Here is an 18,073-nt window from a genome sequence, read left to right as displayed (position 1 = left end):
ATATGTTGCCATTTAAAGAGAATGAGTTTGTGAGAGAGAGATTTTTTTTTTTTTTTTTCTCGAGACTAAGTCTAGCTCTCTCGCCCAGGCTGGAGTGCAGTGACACGATCTCGGCTCACTGCAACCTCCACCTCCCGGATTCAAGTGATTCTCGTGCCTCAGCCACCTGAATAGCTGGGATTACAGGCACCTGCCACCATGCCCAGCAAATTTTTTTTTTTTTTTTTTTAATTGAGACGGGGTTTCACTCTGTTGGCCAGGCTGGCCTCGAACTCCTGACCTTGTGATCCGCCCGCCTCGGCCTCCCAGAGTGCTGGGATTATAAGCGTGAGCCACCGTGCCCGGCCGAGAGAGAGAGATTTCATAACTGGGACATTTCTGTGACTTCCACAGTTCTCCTTTCCCATCATTAGAATACTAAATTCTTGATTACAAATATGCCTAGACTTTGGAAAGACTCATTGCATCATCCTATCATGGCGTCTCCCACTCAACCACCACATTTGAAGGCTCTCCCACGGACAGATTCACTACCAAATTCCAGCCTGTTGACACTCCTTATTTATCATAGATAGCTTCTTTCTTTAGGAAATGAGGTGTTTCTCAAGTATCTCTCCAAGTGTATTCTTTACATAACTTACCTCACTATTCAATCAAATTGAGCACTAGATTCTGAACACTGTTCCTAACTCTGTGTATACGTTCATAAACAAGACTAATATAGTCCCTACATTACTCCTTTGAGAGTGACCTGTTTCCATAACTTTGGGGCATCTCCCTGTAGCTTGCTTTTACCAGAGAGAAACATGAGTTTACTTACATGATATTTAAATCCCTAATGAGTTATTCTTTCTTCCACAGCAATGGCACCAGCATGATATCATTGATCATTCCTCCCAAAGACCAGATTTCACGAGTGGCAAAAATGTTAGCGGATGAGTTTGGAACTGCATCTAACATTAAGTCACGAGTAAACCGCCTTTCAGTCCTGGGAGCCATTACATCTGTACAACAAAGACTCAAACTTTATAACAAAGGTAATCTGGAGTTTGCTCCTTTTCCTTCTCTACACATTTTGGTTATGTTTCATACTGTGATGCTGCTATGGTGCTTTGTTCACTAATGTTCCCTTAAGTCGGCTGTCATCAGTGTCTCTTTGGCCTTGGTGGTTAGCTTTTTTGTTTTGTTTTGTTTTTTGTTTATTGAAAGTTAAGTAGGCCAGGCACAGTGGCTCATGCCTATAATCCCAGCACTTTGGGAAGCTGAGGCAGGTGGATCACTTGAGGTCAGGAGTTCGAGACCAGCCTGGACAACATGGTAAAACCCTGTCTCTACAAAAAATACAAAAGTTAGCCAGGCCTGGTGGCACACACCTGTAGTCCCATCTACTCTGGAGGCTGAGGCGAGAGAATCAACTGGACCCGGAAGGTGGGAGTTGCAGTGAGCCACGATCTCGCTGCTGCACACTAGCCTGAGTGACAGAGTGAGGCGTTGTCTCAATTTTTTTTTTTTTTTTTTTTTTGGGATGAGACAGAGTCTTGCTCTGTCACCCAGAGGCTGAAGTGCGGTAATCCGATCTCAGCTCACCACAAGCCTCCCAGGTTGAAGTGATTCTTCCGTCTCAGCCTCTCGAGTAGCTGGGACTACAGGTACCCATCACCACCCCTGGCTACTTTTTGTATTTTTCGTAGAGATGGGGTTTCACCATGTTGGCCAGGTTGGTCTTGAATTCCTGATGTCAGGTGATCCGCCCACCTCAGCCTCCCAGAGTGCTGGGATTACAGGCGTGAGCCGCCACCACATCCAGCCTGTTTACTTTAAAGAATAAATCCTACTGAAACGTCTCAGAAGAAGTTTTAAAATTAGGGAGAGAGTTCTGCCTGAGAGATTTCAAGCTTTTTCTGCTTTATTTAAATTATGACTTAAAGGATCAGGCAGGGAAAATAGGCTATGGGAACATTTTCTATTAATTGACGAAAAACTAGATATGGGGTAAAGTAGAAAAATTGTTTGTGTTCTTTGCAGTACCTCCAAATGGTCTGGTTGTATACTGTGGAACAATTGTAACAGAAGAAGGAAAGGAAAAGAAAGTCAACATTGACTTTGAACCTTTCAAACCAATTAATACGTCATTGTATTTGTGTGACAACAAATTCCATACAGAGGTAAGAAGTCAAACCCAGAACATTTTCATCGCTCCAGAATTCTTTCCCCGTACCCATTAGCAGTCAGTCCCCCATCCCTCCCACTTACCTGTCTCATTCTAGGCAACCGCTATATTTTCTTTCCATAGATATGCTTGTGCTGTACTTCTTTTATTTTTATTTTTTTATTTTTATTTATTTATTTTTTTTTTAGACGGAGTCTCGCTCTGTCTCCCAGGCTGGAGTGCAGTGGTATGATCTCGGCTCACTGCAAGCTCCGCCTCCCAGATTCAAGGGATTCTCCTGTCTCAGCCTCCTGAGTAGCTGGGATTGCAGGCACATGCCACCACACCCAGCTAATTTTTTTGTATTTTTAGTAGAGATGGTGTTTAAACACATTGGTCAGGCTGGTCTCAGACTCCTGACCTCGTGATCCACCCACCTCAGCCTCCCAAAGTACTAGGATTACAGGCATGAGCCACCCCGCCCAGCCTGGACATTTTATATAATGGAATCATATAGTTTGTGGCCTTTTGTGACTGGCTTCTTTTACTTTATACTTTTAAGGTTCCATGTGGTAGCATTCATCAGTACATTTCATCCCTTTTGATTACCAAGTAGTATTCCATTGTATACATATATGCCATATTTCATATTTTATATAGCTTCTCTTTTCATCAGTTTTACATTTGAGTGGTTTGCACTGTTTGGCTGTTATGAATAATGCTGCTGTGAACATTCATGGACAAGTTTCTATGTGACCATACATTTTCATGTTTCTTAGATTTGTGGAATCGTGTAGGTTATATAGTAATTATGTTTAACTTTTTAAGAAGTTGCTAGACTGTTTTCCAAACCGTTGTACCATTTTACAAAGCTGTCTGTTTTCAAAAAGTAAGGCAATTTACATTTATTATGACACTAGTCATTCAGCATGTTTTGAGACAGAGTCTCACACTGTCGCCCAGGCTGGAGTGCAGTGGTGCAATCTTGGCCCACTGCAACCTCCATCTCCATGGTTCAAGCGATTCTTGTGCCTCAAGCCTCCTGAATAACTGGGATTACAGGTGTGCACCACCATGCCTGGCTAATTTTTTGTGTTTTTTTAGTAGAGACAGAGTTTTGCCATGTTGGCCAGGCCTGTCCCAAACTCCTGGCCTCAAGTGATCTGCTCGCTTCAGCCTCCCAAAGTGTGTGTGTGTGTGTGTGTGTGTTTTGATTTTTGTGGGTACATAGTAGGTGTATATGGGGTACATGAGATGTTTTGATACAGGCATGCAATGTGAGCTATCACACTATGGAAAATAGGGTACCCATTTCCTCAAGCGTATATCCATTGTGTTACAAGCAGTCCAGTTATACTCTTTGAGTTATTATACTCAGTTTTCATATAACAATTGTAAAATTTTTAGTAGCAGAACTGTAAGAACTCATTTTCCCCCCTTTCCCCTGAAACTTTTGAGTGACAAAGCTGCCATAAGATGAACTTGAACGGTGGAAAGGAAACCTCATTAGAGTGACCTAAATCAGTCAACAGTAGAACAATCAAGAATTCACAGCTGGCTCCTTAGTTCATTCTCTTGCCTTTCATCAACCTAGGGAAAAACCTCTACAGTGGAATTAGAGCTGACATTTGTCGACAGTTTACAGTGGATGATTTTTGCTAACTTGATGGGAAGTCCATTTATAGTTGGATCTTGGTCGACTGCATAGACAATCCAGACTGTTTTTCTCTTCACTACCACACTCTACTTACAGCAGAGGGTTTTTCAGGGAGCCTCTCAGCCACTGAAACCACTTACCTGTATCTGGTTGGATGAAAGCCGATTTTGAATCTTGTTGATTTAAACAGTGCCAGGTACCCATGTTGTCTGGCTTTTGCTCACTTACTGAGTTAGCCTTGTTGGCTTTTTTCCAAACCTTAACTCCTTTTCTAAGATACTGTTTAATCTTGCTAACTTTGTACATTTTAGCGTTAACTGAGAGGGTTATATCCTGTTTATCAGGGTAATTATATATTCTAATAAGGGATATGCCTATTCCCTGATAAGCAGATTTATTAAAAACTTCAATCTACCTAACAGGTCATTTTGATAAGGCTATATTATTAACGTGCAATATTCATATTCGTGTCTTTTTTTTTTTTTTTCTTTTTCTTTTTTCTGAGATTGAGTTTTGCTCTGTTGCCCAGGCTGGAGTGCAATGGCACGATCTCGGCTCCTTGCAACTTCCGCCTCCCGAATTCAAGTGATTGTCCTGCCTCAGCCTCCTGAGTAGCTGGGATTACAAGTGTGCACCACCACGCCCAACTAATTTTTGTATTTTTAGTAGATGAGATTTCACCATGTTGGCTAGGCTGGTCTGAAACTCCTGACCTCGAGTGATCCACCCACCTTGGCCTCTCAAAGTGCCATTGCAGGCATGAGCCACCACGCCCGGCCACAATATTCATGTCTTAATGCTAACTATCTAGCATGGTTTGTTAAAGATGGATTCTTAGTTGATCCATCTGCTTTCTAGTCAATTATTGAAGGGGCTATTTTCTTAAAATGGAATGGTAAGGCCAGGTGTTGTGGCTCACACCTATGTAATCCCAGCACTTTGGGAGGCCAAAGAGGAGGATCAGTTTATAAAAATAAAATGGAATGGGTAACAATTTCTTACTTCCAAAGAGATTGTCCCCTGGCAATTAGAGATCAACTAAGTGTGTAGTATTCCGATTCCACTGTGAGAACTCTTATCTATGTATGTCCCAGGACTGTTTCAATATTTTCTCTTTGGGAAGGCATAAAGGGATATAAAGTTAACATAGAAGGAAGGTTTTCCTCATAAAACTCAGAATCATTAGCTGCAATACCTTTAAAGACATGCTGGCTCATGCCTGTAACCCCGGCACTTTGGGAGGCTAAGGCAGAAGGATCATTTGAGTCCAAGACTTCGAGGCTGCAGTGAGCTATGATGGCTACTGCCCTCCAGCCTGGCCAGCAAAGTGAGACCCTGTCTCAAAAAAAAAAAAAAAAAAGGAACAAGTTAAAGTTTTTTTGTTTTTTGAGACAGGGTCTCTGGATCACCCAGGCTGGAGTACACTGGCACAATCTTGGCTCACTGCAACCTACACCTCCCAGACTAAAGCCTTTCCAAGTAGCTGGTAGGGACTACAGGCACGTGTCACCACAGCCAACTAATTTTTGTATTTTTTTGTAGAGACAGTGTTTCGCTATGTTGCCCAGGCCAGTCTCAAACTCCTGAGCTCAAGCCATCTGCCTGCCACAGGCTCCCAAAGTGCTGGGATTACATGTGTGAGCCATCATACCCAGCTTAGAACTCTATATTATAAAACTGGAACTGTATCCATTGAGCAATAATTCCTTGTTCCCCCTTTTTTCCAGCCCCTGGCCACCACCATTTGACTTTTTGGCTCTGATTTTGATTACTCCAGGAACCTCATATAAGTGGAGTCATACAGTATTTGTCCTTTTTTGACAGGGTTATTTCACTTAGCATGTATTCAAGTTTCATCCCTGTTGTAGTGTGTTTCAAAATTTTCTTCCTTTTTGAGATTGAGTAGTATTAACTGCTGTATGTAATATTGCTATAAACATGGGCATACAGATATCTTTGTGGTTTTATATTTACATGCCCATGTCAAATATGTTGAAAAGCTTCACATAGATATCATTCGTTATTTCCTTATTGGGTTCAAATTTGTCCATAAGAGTTACATGTTTATAACTGAAGTCTATAAATTATTCCGTAGAAGGTTTTCCCACAGTGCTAATAGCATGGTGAGTGGAGTGAAAGGGCTTGTATATATCCTTTCAGAGTTTTTTTGACCTTAGCAAAGCTTTGGGATTCACCGTGTGGTACTTGTGTTTGCTTTTCAGGCTCTTACAGCACTACTTTCAGATGATAGCAAGTTTGGATTCATTGTAATAGATGGTAGTGGTGCACTTTTTGGCACACTCCAAGGAAACACAAGAGAAGTCCTGCACAAATTCACTGTGGATCTCCCAAAGAAACACGGTAATACAGGAGGAGAACATGAACCCACTTACTTTGTGTCTAGCAATAAGAAAACAGTATGGTGGGCCGGGTGCGGTGGCTCACGCCTGTAATCCCAGCACTTTGGGAGGCCGAGCCGGGTGGATCACGAAGTCAGAAGTTCGAGACCAGCCCGGCCCTGTCTCTACTAAAAATACAAAAATGTGACGGGCGCCTGTAATCCCAGCTACTTGTGAGGCTGAGGCAGGAGAATTGCTTGAACCCGGGAGGCGGAGGTTGCATTGAGCCGAGATTGCGCCACTGCACTCCAGTCTGGGCGACAGAGTGAGACTCTGTCTCAAAAAAAAAAAAAGAAAACAGTATGATGTGAGGGGAGTGAATCCAGATGATGGGGAGAGAAGCCTCCTGTAATGACTGGTGCCTCATTGGTGCTTACAGCTCCTCTCTTGACATAGAATTAGTAGTCGCTCTCTGAAAACAAGTAGCAGTTTATGCTGAACGTTTAGTTAAGGGAATGGTGATTTTTCTTTGTCCTTTTCTTAGATGATGACATGATTATTTTTAATTTGAAGACATCTTGTAGTTCTTAATAATTGCCTTTTTCTCTTGCTACTTTTGTGTCAAAGGTAGAGGAGGTCAGTCAGCCTTGCGTTTTGCCCGTTTAAGAATGGAAAAGCGACATAACTATGTTCGGAAAGTAGCAGAGACTGCTGTGCAGCTGTTTATTTCTGGGGACAAAGTGAATGTGGCTGGTCTAGTTTTAGCTGGATCCGCTGACTTTAAAACTGAACTAAGTCAATCTGATATGTTTGATCAGGTAAGTAAGAAGTAGATGCTCTATTATGTAAGACCCTAGGTAGGAGTAGGTGAGTCCTCTGTGTGAGCACTGGAACAGACACATCTTTTTAAAATTCTTTGGGTTAAAAACTTGCCTCTGAGTTAAACAGCAGGTTTACAGATGTTTATCAGGAAACATTCCCCTGTGCTTTTCTGAGCCCCTTCTCTTCTGAAATCAACCATTTTTAGGTGGGCTTCTTATGGATCCTGTGGAGGTCCTTTGTTTAGTTGGGTTGTCAGAATTGGCTGTAGAATGGAGTTTGATTTCAAAGAAACTAAAACCTGTTCCTTATTTTCTTTTTCTGATTTATTCTTGGAGATACATAGCAGCAAAGCTCTCAGCAGTATGACAGCTGATTCAGCCTAAAGCATTTAAAGCACATTTTATAACATGGGCTCAGCCATAATACACTTTCAATATCTGGAGGAAGTAGCCTTATGGTAGAAGGTCCACCAAAGAAATTGCCTTTAAAAAAAAAAAAAATATATATATATATATATTTTTTTTTTTTTTTTTTTTTTTGAGCTTGGGTCTGGCTATCTTGCCTAGGCTGGAGTGCAGTGGCAATCATGGCTCACTGCAGCCTCGATCTCCCAGGCTCAAGTGATCCTCCCAGCTCAGCCTCCCAAGTAGCTGGGACTACAGGGATGTGTCACCATGCCCAACTAATTTTTGTACTTTTTGGTAGAGACAGGGTTTCACCATGTTGCCTAGGCTGGTCTCAGAATTCCTGGACTCAAGCTGTCTGCCTGTCCTAGGTTCCCAAAGTGCTGGGATTATAGGTGTGAGCCACCCTCCCCAGCCCGTCTTAACCTCTACTACCTTATTTGGCAGGAGCCAGTGGTCCCCCCTTTCCTCCACAATAACTTATTTTTGTTTGCACTTAATGAGTTGTCCTATAGTAGGTCTAATAAAATGTGTGATATAATTGGCAGTGCTGTTCACTTTAAGAGCAGCTTTTGATTAAATTGGGCTCCTTCCCCATATTTAGACTTCAGTGATCATAGTGCTGAGCTTTGCATACCATTAAGAGTTAGTGGGTTTGAGTAAAGGTGTTTTAATAATATTTTAAATAAGTACCAGTAAGTACTAATAATATTTTTTTTGTGTGTTAGAGGTTACAATCAAAAGTTTTAAAATTAGTTGATATATCCTATGGTGGTGAAAATGGATTCAACCAAGCTATTGAGTTATCTACTGAAGTCCTCTCCAACGTGAAATTCATTCAAGAGAAGAAATTAATAGGTATCGGTGAAATGCAACTACATATTCTGTGAAATGTTTTCGTGTGTGTGTGTGTGTGTGTGTGTGTGTGTGTGTGTGTGTGTGTACGTGATTGTATGTATGAGACAAGGTACCAAAAATGTAAAAAGGAATATTTCGTATTTTTATTAACTCTTTTGCCTCAGTAAAAGCATTATTTTTTATCTTCTTTAGTCATTAGGTCGAATAGGTGTGTTTGTATCTACTAGGGAAACTTTAATATATATCCTGTTGACTGATCCCTAATCATAGGACGATACTTTGATGAAATCAGCCAGGACACGGGCAAGTACTGTTTTGGCGTTGAAGATACACTAAAGGCTTTGGAAATGGGAGCTGTAGAAATTCTAATAGTCTATGAAAATCTGGATATAATGAGATATGTTCTTCATTGCCAAGGCACAGAAGGTATGAGAATTAGAAAATAAAGTTGCTATTTGTTACTGAGCCAGGAAGCCTGGGGTGGAGATTTGGGAGGGATGGCTGATTTCAGGAGCAATCAGAAGGTAGATCTACCCATTGTTCCCCAGTCCTTCAGTCTGTAGCACATTCCTGCATAGATTTTTCTGCTTGAACTGTTTAACGTCTGCTTAAGATTGTTATATCTGCTGAGGACCAGGACTATATCTTGAACATCTCTGATGTTCCTTATGGTTGAAGCATTGTACCTAGTAGACACTCAGTGTATGCTAACATGCTTATGGAAAAAATGTTGAGAGATTGAGTCCCTGAGCCCTTTTCTCATCTAACCTCATCTTATGGAGCTTACACAGATTAGTATATGAGAGCCAGGTTAACACATTTTTTCCTCCTAATACTACAGAAGAGAAAATTCTCTATCTAACTCCAGAGCAAGAAAAGGATAAATCTCATTTCACAGACAAAGAGGTATGTGATTATTTTCTTGGTTTGATGATACGTGCAAGCATAAATCCGTGTGTTAGAGTACTGGCTGTGTAGAGGGTGAGCTTTGGGAAACCAAACCTCATACTAATTGGGGGTGCTGTGGGAGGTGGTCATCTATCTGCCACATGCGAATCTGATTTCAGGGAAGGAGCTGCAGCTTTTTTTTTTTTTTTTTTTTTTTGGAGACAAGGTCTTGCTCTGTTGCCCAAGCTGGAGTGCAGTGGCATGATCTCGGCTCGCTGCAACCTCCACCTCCTGGGCTCAAGTGATCCTCTTGCCTCAGCCTCTCTGGTAGCTGGGACTACAGGCATACACCACCACGCCCAACTAATTTTTGAATTTTTTGTAGAGAGGCGTTTTCACCATGTTGCCCTGGGCTGGTCTCAAACTCCTGAGCTCAAGCAATCCACTTACCTCGGCCTCCCAAGTGGTGGGATTACAGGTGTGAGCCACCATGCCCAGTCTTTTTTTTTTCTTTGAGATAGGGTCCTGGTCTGTCACCCAGGCTGGATTCAGTGGCACAATCATAGCTCACTATAACCTCGAACCCCTGGGCTCAGGCAATCCTTCTGCCTCAGTCTACTGAGTAGCCAGGAGTACAGGCACAAGCCCTCATTCCCTTTTTTTTTTTTTTTTTTTTTTTGAGGTGGAGTTTGCTCTTGTCACCCAGGCTGGAGTGCAGTGGTGTGATCTCGGCTCACTGCAACCTCCACCTCCCGAGTTCAAGCAATTCTCCTGCCTCAGCCTCCCGAGTAGATGGGACTACAGGCGCCCGCCACCACGCCTGACTAATTTTTGTATTTTTAGTAGAGACTGGGTTTCATCATGTTGGCCAGGCTGGTCTCGAACTCCTGACCTCAGGTGATCCACCTGCCTCAGCCTCCCAAAATGCTGGGATTACAGGCGTGAGCCACCATGCCAGGCAGCCTAATTTTTTTTATAGAAATGGGGTCTTGCTGTGTTCACCAGGCTGGTCTTGAACTCCTGGGCCCAAGTGATCCTCCTGCATTGGTTTTCCAAAGTGGTGAGATTACAGGCGTGACCCACCATGCCTGGCCTGGTTTTTGTTTGTTTGTTTGTTTGTTTGTTTTTGTCTTTGTTTTTAAGTAGTTAAGCAATCAGGAAAACATTTCATTATCCTTGAAATTTAATAGGGAGGAAAATGTAATTTACATAATGCCTCTCCTGCACTGTGAAACCTGTGCTGCTTTCTTCACTTGATCAGCTCTTCCACTGCAGTGGCTTCTCTGGTTTGCTCTAAGTGCATCACAACAGTTGAAAGTATGACCCTCCCGTATGAGATAGGTTTAAATGATAGCTTCCTCAAATTCTGGTTTGGAGAGGTTTGTTCTCTACGAGGCCACTCCCAAAAGCCGTCCTGGAATGTCTCTTCTGAGCCATTGAATGGGTGCTGCTTAGAGACACTAGAACAGCCTGACTTCTAGAGTCAACAGTAGGAATCATAAGCTGAATACCCACTGAGTTTTTGTGTTGGTATTTCATAGCTGAGGGTAGAGCCTGAGGAGAAGTGTTGTTTGAAATAATCCGAATTTCTCTGCTTATATCCATTAGGTTATCAAAACCAGAGATGACTTACAGAGCTTTACACACAGACATGCCTATAAATGGGAGGATGAGAGTGATAGGTGGGCAAGGGGCTGTGAGAGGGACTAATTAGCCTTTGTATATCCTAATCCCCCATTTTTGTATCTCATGGTCACCCCTGTAGACCGGACAGGAACATGAGCTTATCGAGAGCATGCCCCTGTTGGAATGGTTTGCTAACAACTATAAAAAATTTGGAGCTACGTTGGAAATTGTCACAGATAAATCACAAGAAGGGTCTCAGTTTGTGAAAGGATTTGGTGGAATTGGAGGTGAGTAGCAAATCAGCAAACCAAACTTAAAACCAGGGTCTCAGGTCAAGGTCCCTCCTGGCTAGCCCTAGCCCTGCTTCCGGTGAGGTGCTTATTATCTGCTGGGATAGGTGATTGACGCAGCAGGTGCAGGTTCCTAATTTGGACCCATGTTTATTATTACCTCTTTGCTTTCTGCAATTCTGCAAGAGAATAGGGCTTCCCTTATTCCCTTACCAGCCACCTACACACATGCCCATCCTGTGAACACAGGTAATTTACCTTTTGGTTTGTTTCCCCAGGTATCTTGCGGTACCGAGTAGATTTCCAGGGAATGGAATACCAAGGAGGAGACGATGAATTTTTTGACCTTGATGACTACTAGGTAGTCGACATGGGTCCGGCAAACGTGCCTCACCCTCCAGCATCCAACCCAAGGAGCATACCCATGGTGGAATCCAAACAGATCCCTGCCTTACAATTGGAACATTTCCAGAACTTAATCCATGAGCATTGGATATTGAAAAGAAAACCGAAACAAAACCAGACCCAGCCCTACACTTTGGTTTGTCATGGTATCAGCGCAGCAGCCTACAACTAAGTTCCTAAATGCCACTTTGGACTAATTTAAAAAAGAATCCCAGTTTTTACTTTTACTGGATGGTGAAATTGGTTGCTCTTGTATTTTATGAAAAAAAAATGATTTTTTTAACCTTCATACATAGAAGCAAAAATACTTTAACTGCTGTAAACCTTCAAAAGTTAATAGAAGTGAGATCATACTGGTTTGTTTCTTATTTTGATTGGAGAAAAATTAAATTGCTGCATTTCGCAGTGACCCATTTACATGGCATTCTCAGCTTAGACTGCATAAGAAGAAATATATGTGGTGAAATGTTGGAACCATTTCTCTCTTGGTCTCTGTTTAATGTTGAAAGGGTGAGCTAATAGGAGGCACTTTCAACTTCACTCCCTCACGCTACCCCGTCCCCCTCCAGACTGGCAGTTTCAAGGATGCAAATTGCGTTGCAAAATCAAACTGACTCATGAAGCATTTGGGCCAGTGCACTGTTTACTTCCATCTGTTTGCAGACACATTTGTGCCCGGCGTTTGGGAGCCCTTTGTATCAATGTTCCGACAAGGGTCCCTATAACCTTAACCTACTCGAAACCGGTTTGGGATGGATATGATGGGGCTTCTGTGCTATTGCTGGGATTGGGAGAAATAAAACATGCAATTTAAGTGGAAGCGAAGAAATTTAAAGAGGATTTTATTTTGCTTGGGTCAATCCTTGTTAAAAGGGAGGTGGATGTGTTTTCCTTGTGTTGGATGGCATGAGATTATGTGAATGTTTTGATTTATTAAAATGAACTGCAAGGTTTTTCACAGGAACGACAGACATGTATGACTGCATGTAATTATAAACTCCTGACCTCCTGGTGGGGTTGGAGCATCTGTTTCAAATGTGGGACTTACAAGCACTTCTCACATGACAAATTAGGGGCGGGTGGGAAGGGATGGGACACAGCTTCTGGCACCATGGATTTAAGACCATGTTGGATCCAAAAGTTGGCCTGAAACCCTGAAGCTTATGCTTCACAGCTGGGCTGTAAGTCAGACTTGAACCCAGCTGACATGCAAGGTCATGGCGTGCCCAGGGTGGTGACAGTTGAACAAAGTGTATAGTACGTGCCCAGTGGTAGCGATGGAAAAAAGTATACCAAATGGACTTTGAAGGACCAAAGGTTTTAAAAGTCAATTGGTATCACCTCCACACTGACTAGGGTAGTGGGGTGCATTTGGTTTTCAAATTGGGTACTTTTAACACTTTAGTGCCTGACTGCTGTTCTTTACTGACTTGATTCAGTCACTCGTAGCTTTATTGGTCTGAACCAGCTCCTTGTTCCCAGGTTACAGACCTGCCTATCGTTCCAATAATCCTGTTTCACTTGAATGAAGGGAGTATGTCTTAAATGTAAAGTTTCTGGTTCTCACACTGTACTCTGAGGTCCAAATACTGTCTGTCAATGTGTAACCTGATGTCTCAACCCCCCGTGAGAAGAGTCCATTATTTGGTGTTCACCAACGTGGGAGACTTCACCGGAACAGGCTTTTTTGCTTTGGGCTCTGCTATTTGTTTGCAGAACACCCAAGAGCGAGCAAACATGCTCTCTTCACAGCAGTACCTTAGGGTTTTGCCATTGTAAATGGGTCTGATGTGATATGACAAGACCAGAGAAATTGGATGTAAATTTACATTTTTGAATATGCTTGTTGTTTCACATGATACATTTAGGGTATGCAGCTCCTTTTGTAGTTTTTATTTTTACTATTTAAGTTTGGAAATGATGCCAAATTTTTGTATTTCTTTAATCAATGTGTTCTCTTCGGTGATATATATTGCATTATATATTGATGTGTGTATCAATATATATTGATATGTATTACACTTACACATACAAACACATATAAGAGGGGGTGAAAACCGTAGCCTTTGCATTCTCTATAGCCTCTGCAGAGAGATCCTAAGCAGCAAAATCTTGGTGTTGTGATGTACAGAAATGGAGAAGAGTATTAAACCATATTTAAGAATATACTTTGTGTGCTTGAGATTTTTTAGGACTGGTCTAGAAAGGCCTGAACTGTGGAGACAGTGAGTTCTCCAAGGCATACCTCAGATTAGTCACGGCCAATAGCATTTCAGCCTTGGGTTTGAGTTGTGTTTACTACATTTGTCTATGGAAAGGTATATGCAAAGTTTTTCTGAGGTCATGATCCCAGAGTTATGCTAGAAGAAGAAGGTTCAGGTTGCTGGGGCCAAACTAATTTGTATTCTCCCCCATTCTATATGCATGCCAAAGGGAATCTTGCTTTTTTTTTTTTTTTTAAGGTATGTTAAGTATATTATCCCATAACCCAGCATCCCATGGAGGTAGATGGTGTACCCAATTTTACAGGTGATGAAACAGAACAAAAGAAGGTTAAGTAGCAGCTCTTTAGTGATAACACCAAAATTTTATCCCAGGCCTTATTCCAAAGTTCTCTCTGTATCTGTCTTTGAGTCCTATAATAGAATGGTCCAGATGGAATAGCAGAAACTAGGCCTGGGCCCTCTCTCTCCCACGCTCCTTCATCTTACATACCTTACACTGGGTAGGAGAGTAGTAGCCCATCCAAGAGCAGTTCAGGGGCTGGTCCAGAGGAGCAGGGCTCCTAGGCCAGGTTCAGAGCAGAAGAGGATTTGTTTTCTTTGTTTTCCCCCAAGGTTGAGGTGCTTAAAGAGCCTCTTAGGTAGTTTAGGAAGCCTAGTTGAGGAGCCAAGGTGGTGCATGGTTTGCTTTCTCCAGGTTTGAGAAAACTGTTTTAAGTAAAATTGACCAGTAATGGCACTTGGCATACTTTTCACCCATTTTCTTACCTGATCTAGGTGATAGCTCTGACGATGAAACTCAATTACCAGCTGGGAAGGGGCGAACATGCCTGTGCTGGTGGAAGTGTAATTTTCCCTCCTAATGCGTGTCTAGGTGCTGTTCTTGAAGACAAAATTGTTGGAAGGCAGCACAGTGGTGCAGGATATATGGGCTGTGGTCCTTGCCTGTCTGGGCCTGCAGCACTTGCCATCTTTTGTTCTCTGGCTCCAAGACGCATGCCATGACACTCCCAGACAGGCACAGTGGATTTAGGGCTGAGAGCCAAGGTGGAATTTAAGTTTCATGCCAGCTTCTTTGTTGCCAGCTTGAGTGAATGCCAGGGGATTCCTGCCTGCCAAGTCCAGTCCTGATGGGACTGGGTCTCAGGGGACCTAGGAACTGAACAGCCAAGTGGTGTGGGAGCATCCGATTAGAGCTAGGGAAGCAGGGCACAGTTACTTGCTTGTTTTGTGGCAGTTTGGGTGCTGCAAGTTGCTGAGGATGTGGCTGAATAGCAGGCACTAGAAATAACAGGTGAAAACAATTCACCACCTAAAGGGTTCTCTGTAAATCAAGTCTAAAACCCTGTCTGGTGAATTCTGTTTCAGATACAGCCATCTCCAGGAGTCCTTCCCTGAAACTGGCAGGCTTACCTGGGGCTTAGCTAAGAGCCCAGAACCAAACAAGGGAGTCAAGAAAAGCTCTGGTTCTGCTGGGCACCATGGCTCACGCCTGTAAACCCAACACTTCAGGAGGCCAAGGCAGGTGGATCACCCGAGGTCAGGAGTTCAAGACCAGCCTGACCAACATGGCGAAACCCCGTCTCTACTGAAATTACAAAAACTAGCCGAACAGGTGGTGGGCGCCTGTAATCCCAGCTACTCAGGAGGCTGAGGCACAAGAAACTCTACCTGGGAGGCAGAGGTTGCAGTGAGACGAGATGGCACCACTGCACTCCAGCCTGGGCGACAGAGAGACTGTCTCAAAAAAAAAGAAAAAAAGGCTCTGGCTCTGCAGTTAACTGGGTTTGTGACTTCACAGTATCAGGCAGTCCCTGAATCTGAAGTGCCGTGCCAGCCAGCTTCCCAGGAAGCTATCAGGAGAGTGCAGTAGGAAGCAGGATCTCTGAGGTCTGAGGTAGAAATCCTGGTGCCACCTGAGAGGCTGGCAAATTATTCCATGTCTTTGAGTAGCAGTTTCACCACCTGTAATAAGGATTAAATGGAGTAAGGCACTTAGCAAGGACTGGGATGGCAGCTACTCATGGTTCCTCCACTCCCAACCTTGGTCGTCTGGAAGTGGCCAGGGAAAGTTTGTGCTGGTGACCACAAGGTGGTGGTATAGAGTTAAGGACGCTGACTGGAAGAAATTTGCTTCATCTGAAGTAGGGGGGATTTCTGACAAGCATTAAGAGGTGCCTGGGACAACTTGCTTTGCCCTTAAATTTTAGGAAAGTGGAGAGGGCAGTTTAACAAAGGAGTAGGGATGAGTGAACGGAGAGGAGATCCCAGGAGTCTCAATCCAGCTCTGCCCAGTTTTCTTACTCCTTATTCTGGGCTTTGAGCTATCCGTCTGTGAAGTAACTATAGTCACTGACATTTGTTGAACAGTTATGTAATCCTTAGAAAAACGTAGTGAGGGAGATGCTGTTTATATCTTCCCATCCACGTTCTACTAAGTGGCAAAATCTGGGACTCAAAGTCAGGTCTGTTTGGTTCCAAAGCCAGTGCAAATGCAGGTCATCCCTACAGAGTGAAATAAAACAGCATGAAGAAGGGCTTCCTGGGGGGCCCTTGGCCCCAGGTAGGTGAGCAATCCTGGAAGTGATGAGAAGAAGGCAAAGCTGTACCTGGGAATGTCAAGCCCATTCTCAGAACGGACTCTCAGAAAGAGTCTCATTCGACTCTAGTCCTTAGTCTACAGCCATACCTTTATATAGCTTTTCTCCAGAATACCCAATACTTAGACTTCTTAAGGAATTATAATTTTAGCACCTAATTTTTTTTTTTTTTTTTTTTGAGACAGGGTCTTACTCTGTCACCCAGGCTGGAATGCAGTGGTGCAGTCTTGGCTCACTACAGCCTCAACCTCCCAGGATCAAGCGATCCTCCCACCTCAGCCTCCCGAGTAGCTGGGACTGCAGGCATACGCCACCACACCTGGCTAATTTTTGGTTTTTTGTTGTTTTTGTAGAGATGAGGTTTCGCCATGTTGCCCAGGCTGGACTTTTTTTTTTTTGAGACGGAGTCTTGCTCTGTCACCCAGACTGGAGTGCAGGGGTGCGATCTCGGCTCACTGCAAGCTCTGCCTCCCAGGTTCATGCCATTCTCCTGCCTCAGCCTCCTGAGTAGCTGGGACCACAGACGCCAGCCACCACGCCCGGCTAATTTTTTGTTGTTTTTTTTTTTAGTAGAGGCAGGGTTTCGCCGTGTTAGCCAGGATGGTGTTGATCTCCCGACCTTGTGATCCGCCCGCCTCAGCCTCCCAAAGTGCTGGGATTACAAGCGTGAGCCACTGTGCCCAGCCTCCCCAGGCTGGTCTTGAATTCCTGAGCTCAAGTGATTGGCCCGCCTCTGTCTCCCAAAGTGTTGGAATTCCAGGTGTGTGCCACTGTGCCGGGCCCCTTAATTTTAGCACTAGAAAGGGTCTTGCACCTTACCTATTCCAATCCCCTCACTAAAGACAGAAGAAAGCTGAGGCCAGAGAGCAATATAGTGACCTGTCAGGCTCATGCAGCAAATTAGCAGAGCCAACATGAACACTTGCTCCAACTCCAGATTCGGTGCTCTTAACAGCTGGATGATCTTGTTATTCTTCATCCAGGCCCTGTTCTCTCCAATGTTATAAATGAGAGAAGGGACAATTGGAGGGAGCAGGTGGCCTGAAACCAAAGAGCTAGGAGAGGAAAGGTGGCCAACATCCAGATGGAGTTATGAAAGCTGTTTGAAGTCACTTCCCTGTGAGTCAAGGTTGGCTTGGGTGTGTGGATCAACTTGCTTCTTCAGCCCCCGGCCTTCCAAATTAGCCCCATTTAGCTCTCCCTGACTGCCATAGACTTCCAGCTCCTCCCACTCTGCTGAGATACTATACCTAGGCTTAGCCCCTTCTGCTTGCCTGTCCATCCCCACTCAAAGCTAGAGGGCAAACCCATTTCCAAGGAAGCCAGGAGAATAAGGAAGGAGGGTGGAAACTTGAGAGAAAGGCTCCGAGCAGGAATGGCAAGGATCTTCTGAGAGGCAAAGATGCAGAGATATTCCGATTCCTGGGAGAAGGCATGAGGAGAAATCAGGGCTTGATGATGCCAGGACCCTCTGCCCCATGTTATATTACTGTCCAGACCCAAAGACATGCCCAGCCTAGGCTCTCTGGTGGGGAAAGGGGAGGCAACATGAGCCAGCTGGGGTGGGCCTGGAGGGCCTGCAGAGGGGGACTCTTTGTAATAAGGCAGGATGTTGCCTGGGAGAGAGTTGCTCCTCCAGATAAAGACGAATTTCTGTGCTCAGGGTAGAGGCCCTCCCTAGCACCCCTGTCGGGCTCTGATTCTGAAAGGTAACATGGAAGGAGTTCTACCCCAGTCTCCTCCAGCCTTCTCCACAGACGCACTCCACGGCCACCTCTATTCCTTAAATGAGACTTGGGTTAAGCCAGTCTCA

The 18,073-nt window shown here is 43.8% G+C and overlaps 1 protein-coding gene across 3 annotated transcripts in view; it reads left to right on the top strand.

The window, feature by feature from the left end:
• Positions 1 to 13,604, top strand: part of ETF1 (eukaryotic translation termination factor 1) — a 36,602-nt gene extending 22,998 nt beyond the window's left edge. For all 3 annotated transcript variants that reach the window (XM_034960585.3, XM_003829219.6, XM_008954587.4), the window contains 9 exons: positions 862 to 1,037; positions 2,026 to 2,165; positions 6,029 to 6,167; positions 6,773 to 6,963; positions 8,100 to 8,229; positions 8,500 to 8,655; positions 9,071 to 9,135; positions 10,883 to 11,030; positions 11,312 to 13,604. In XM_034960585.3, the coding sequence (XP_034816476.1) occupies positions 875 to 1,037; positions 2,026 to 2,165; positions 6,029 to 6,167; positions 6,773 to 6,963; positions 8,100 to 8,229; positions 8,500 to 8,655; positions 9,071 to 9,135; positions 10,883 to 11,030; positions 11,312 to 11,394 (1,215 nt within the window). In that variant the 5' untranslated portion in view covers positions 862 to 874 and the 3' untranslated portion in view covers positions 11,395 to 13,604. The remainder of the gene's footprint in view (positions 1 to 861; positions 1,038 to 2,025; positions 2,166 to 6,028; positions 6,168 to 6,772; positions 6,964 to 8,099; positions 8,230 to 8,499; positions 8,656 to 9,070; positions 9,136 to 10,882; positions 11,031 to 11,311) is intronic.
• The last annotated feature ends 4,469 nt before the right edge of the window (positions 13,605 to 18,073 follow it).

The sequence above is a fragment of the Pan paniscus genome, chromosome 4, assembly GCF_029289425.2.
Source record: "Pan paniscus chromosome 4, NHGRI_mPanPan1-v2.0_pri, whole genome shotgun sequence".
NCBI classification, from domain to species: Eukaryota; Metazoa; Chordata; class Mammalia; order Primates; family Hominidae; genus Pan; species Pan paniscus.
The sequence above is the reverse complement of the archived record's forward strand: the minus strand, read 5'-3'. Positions and strand labels throughout refer to the sequence as shown.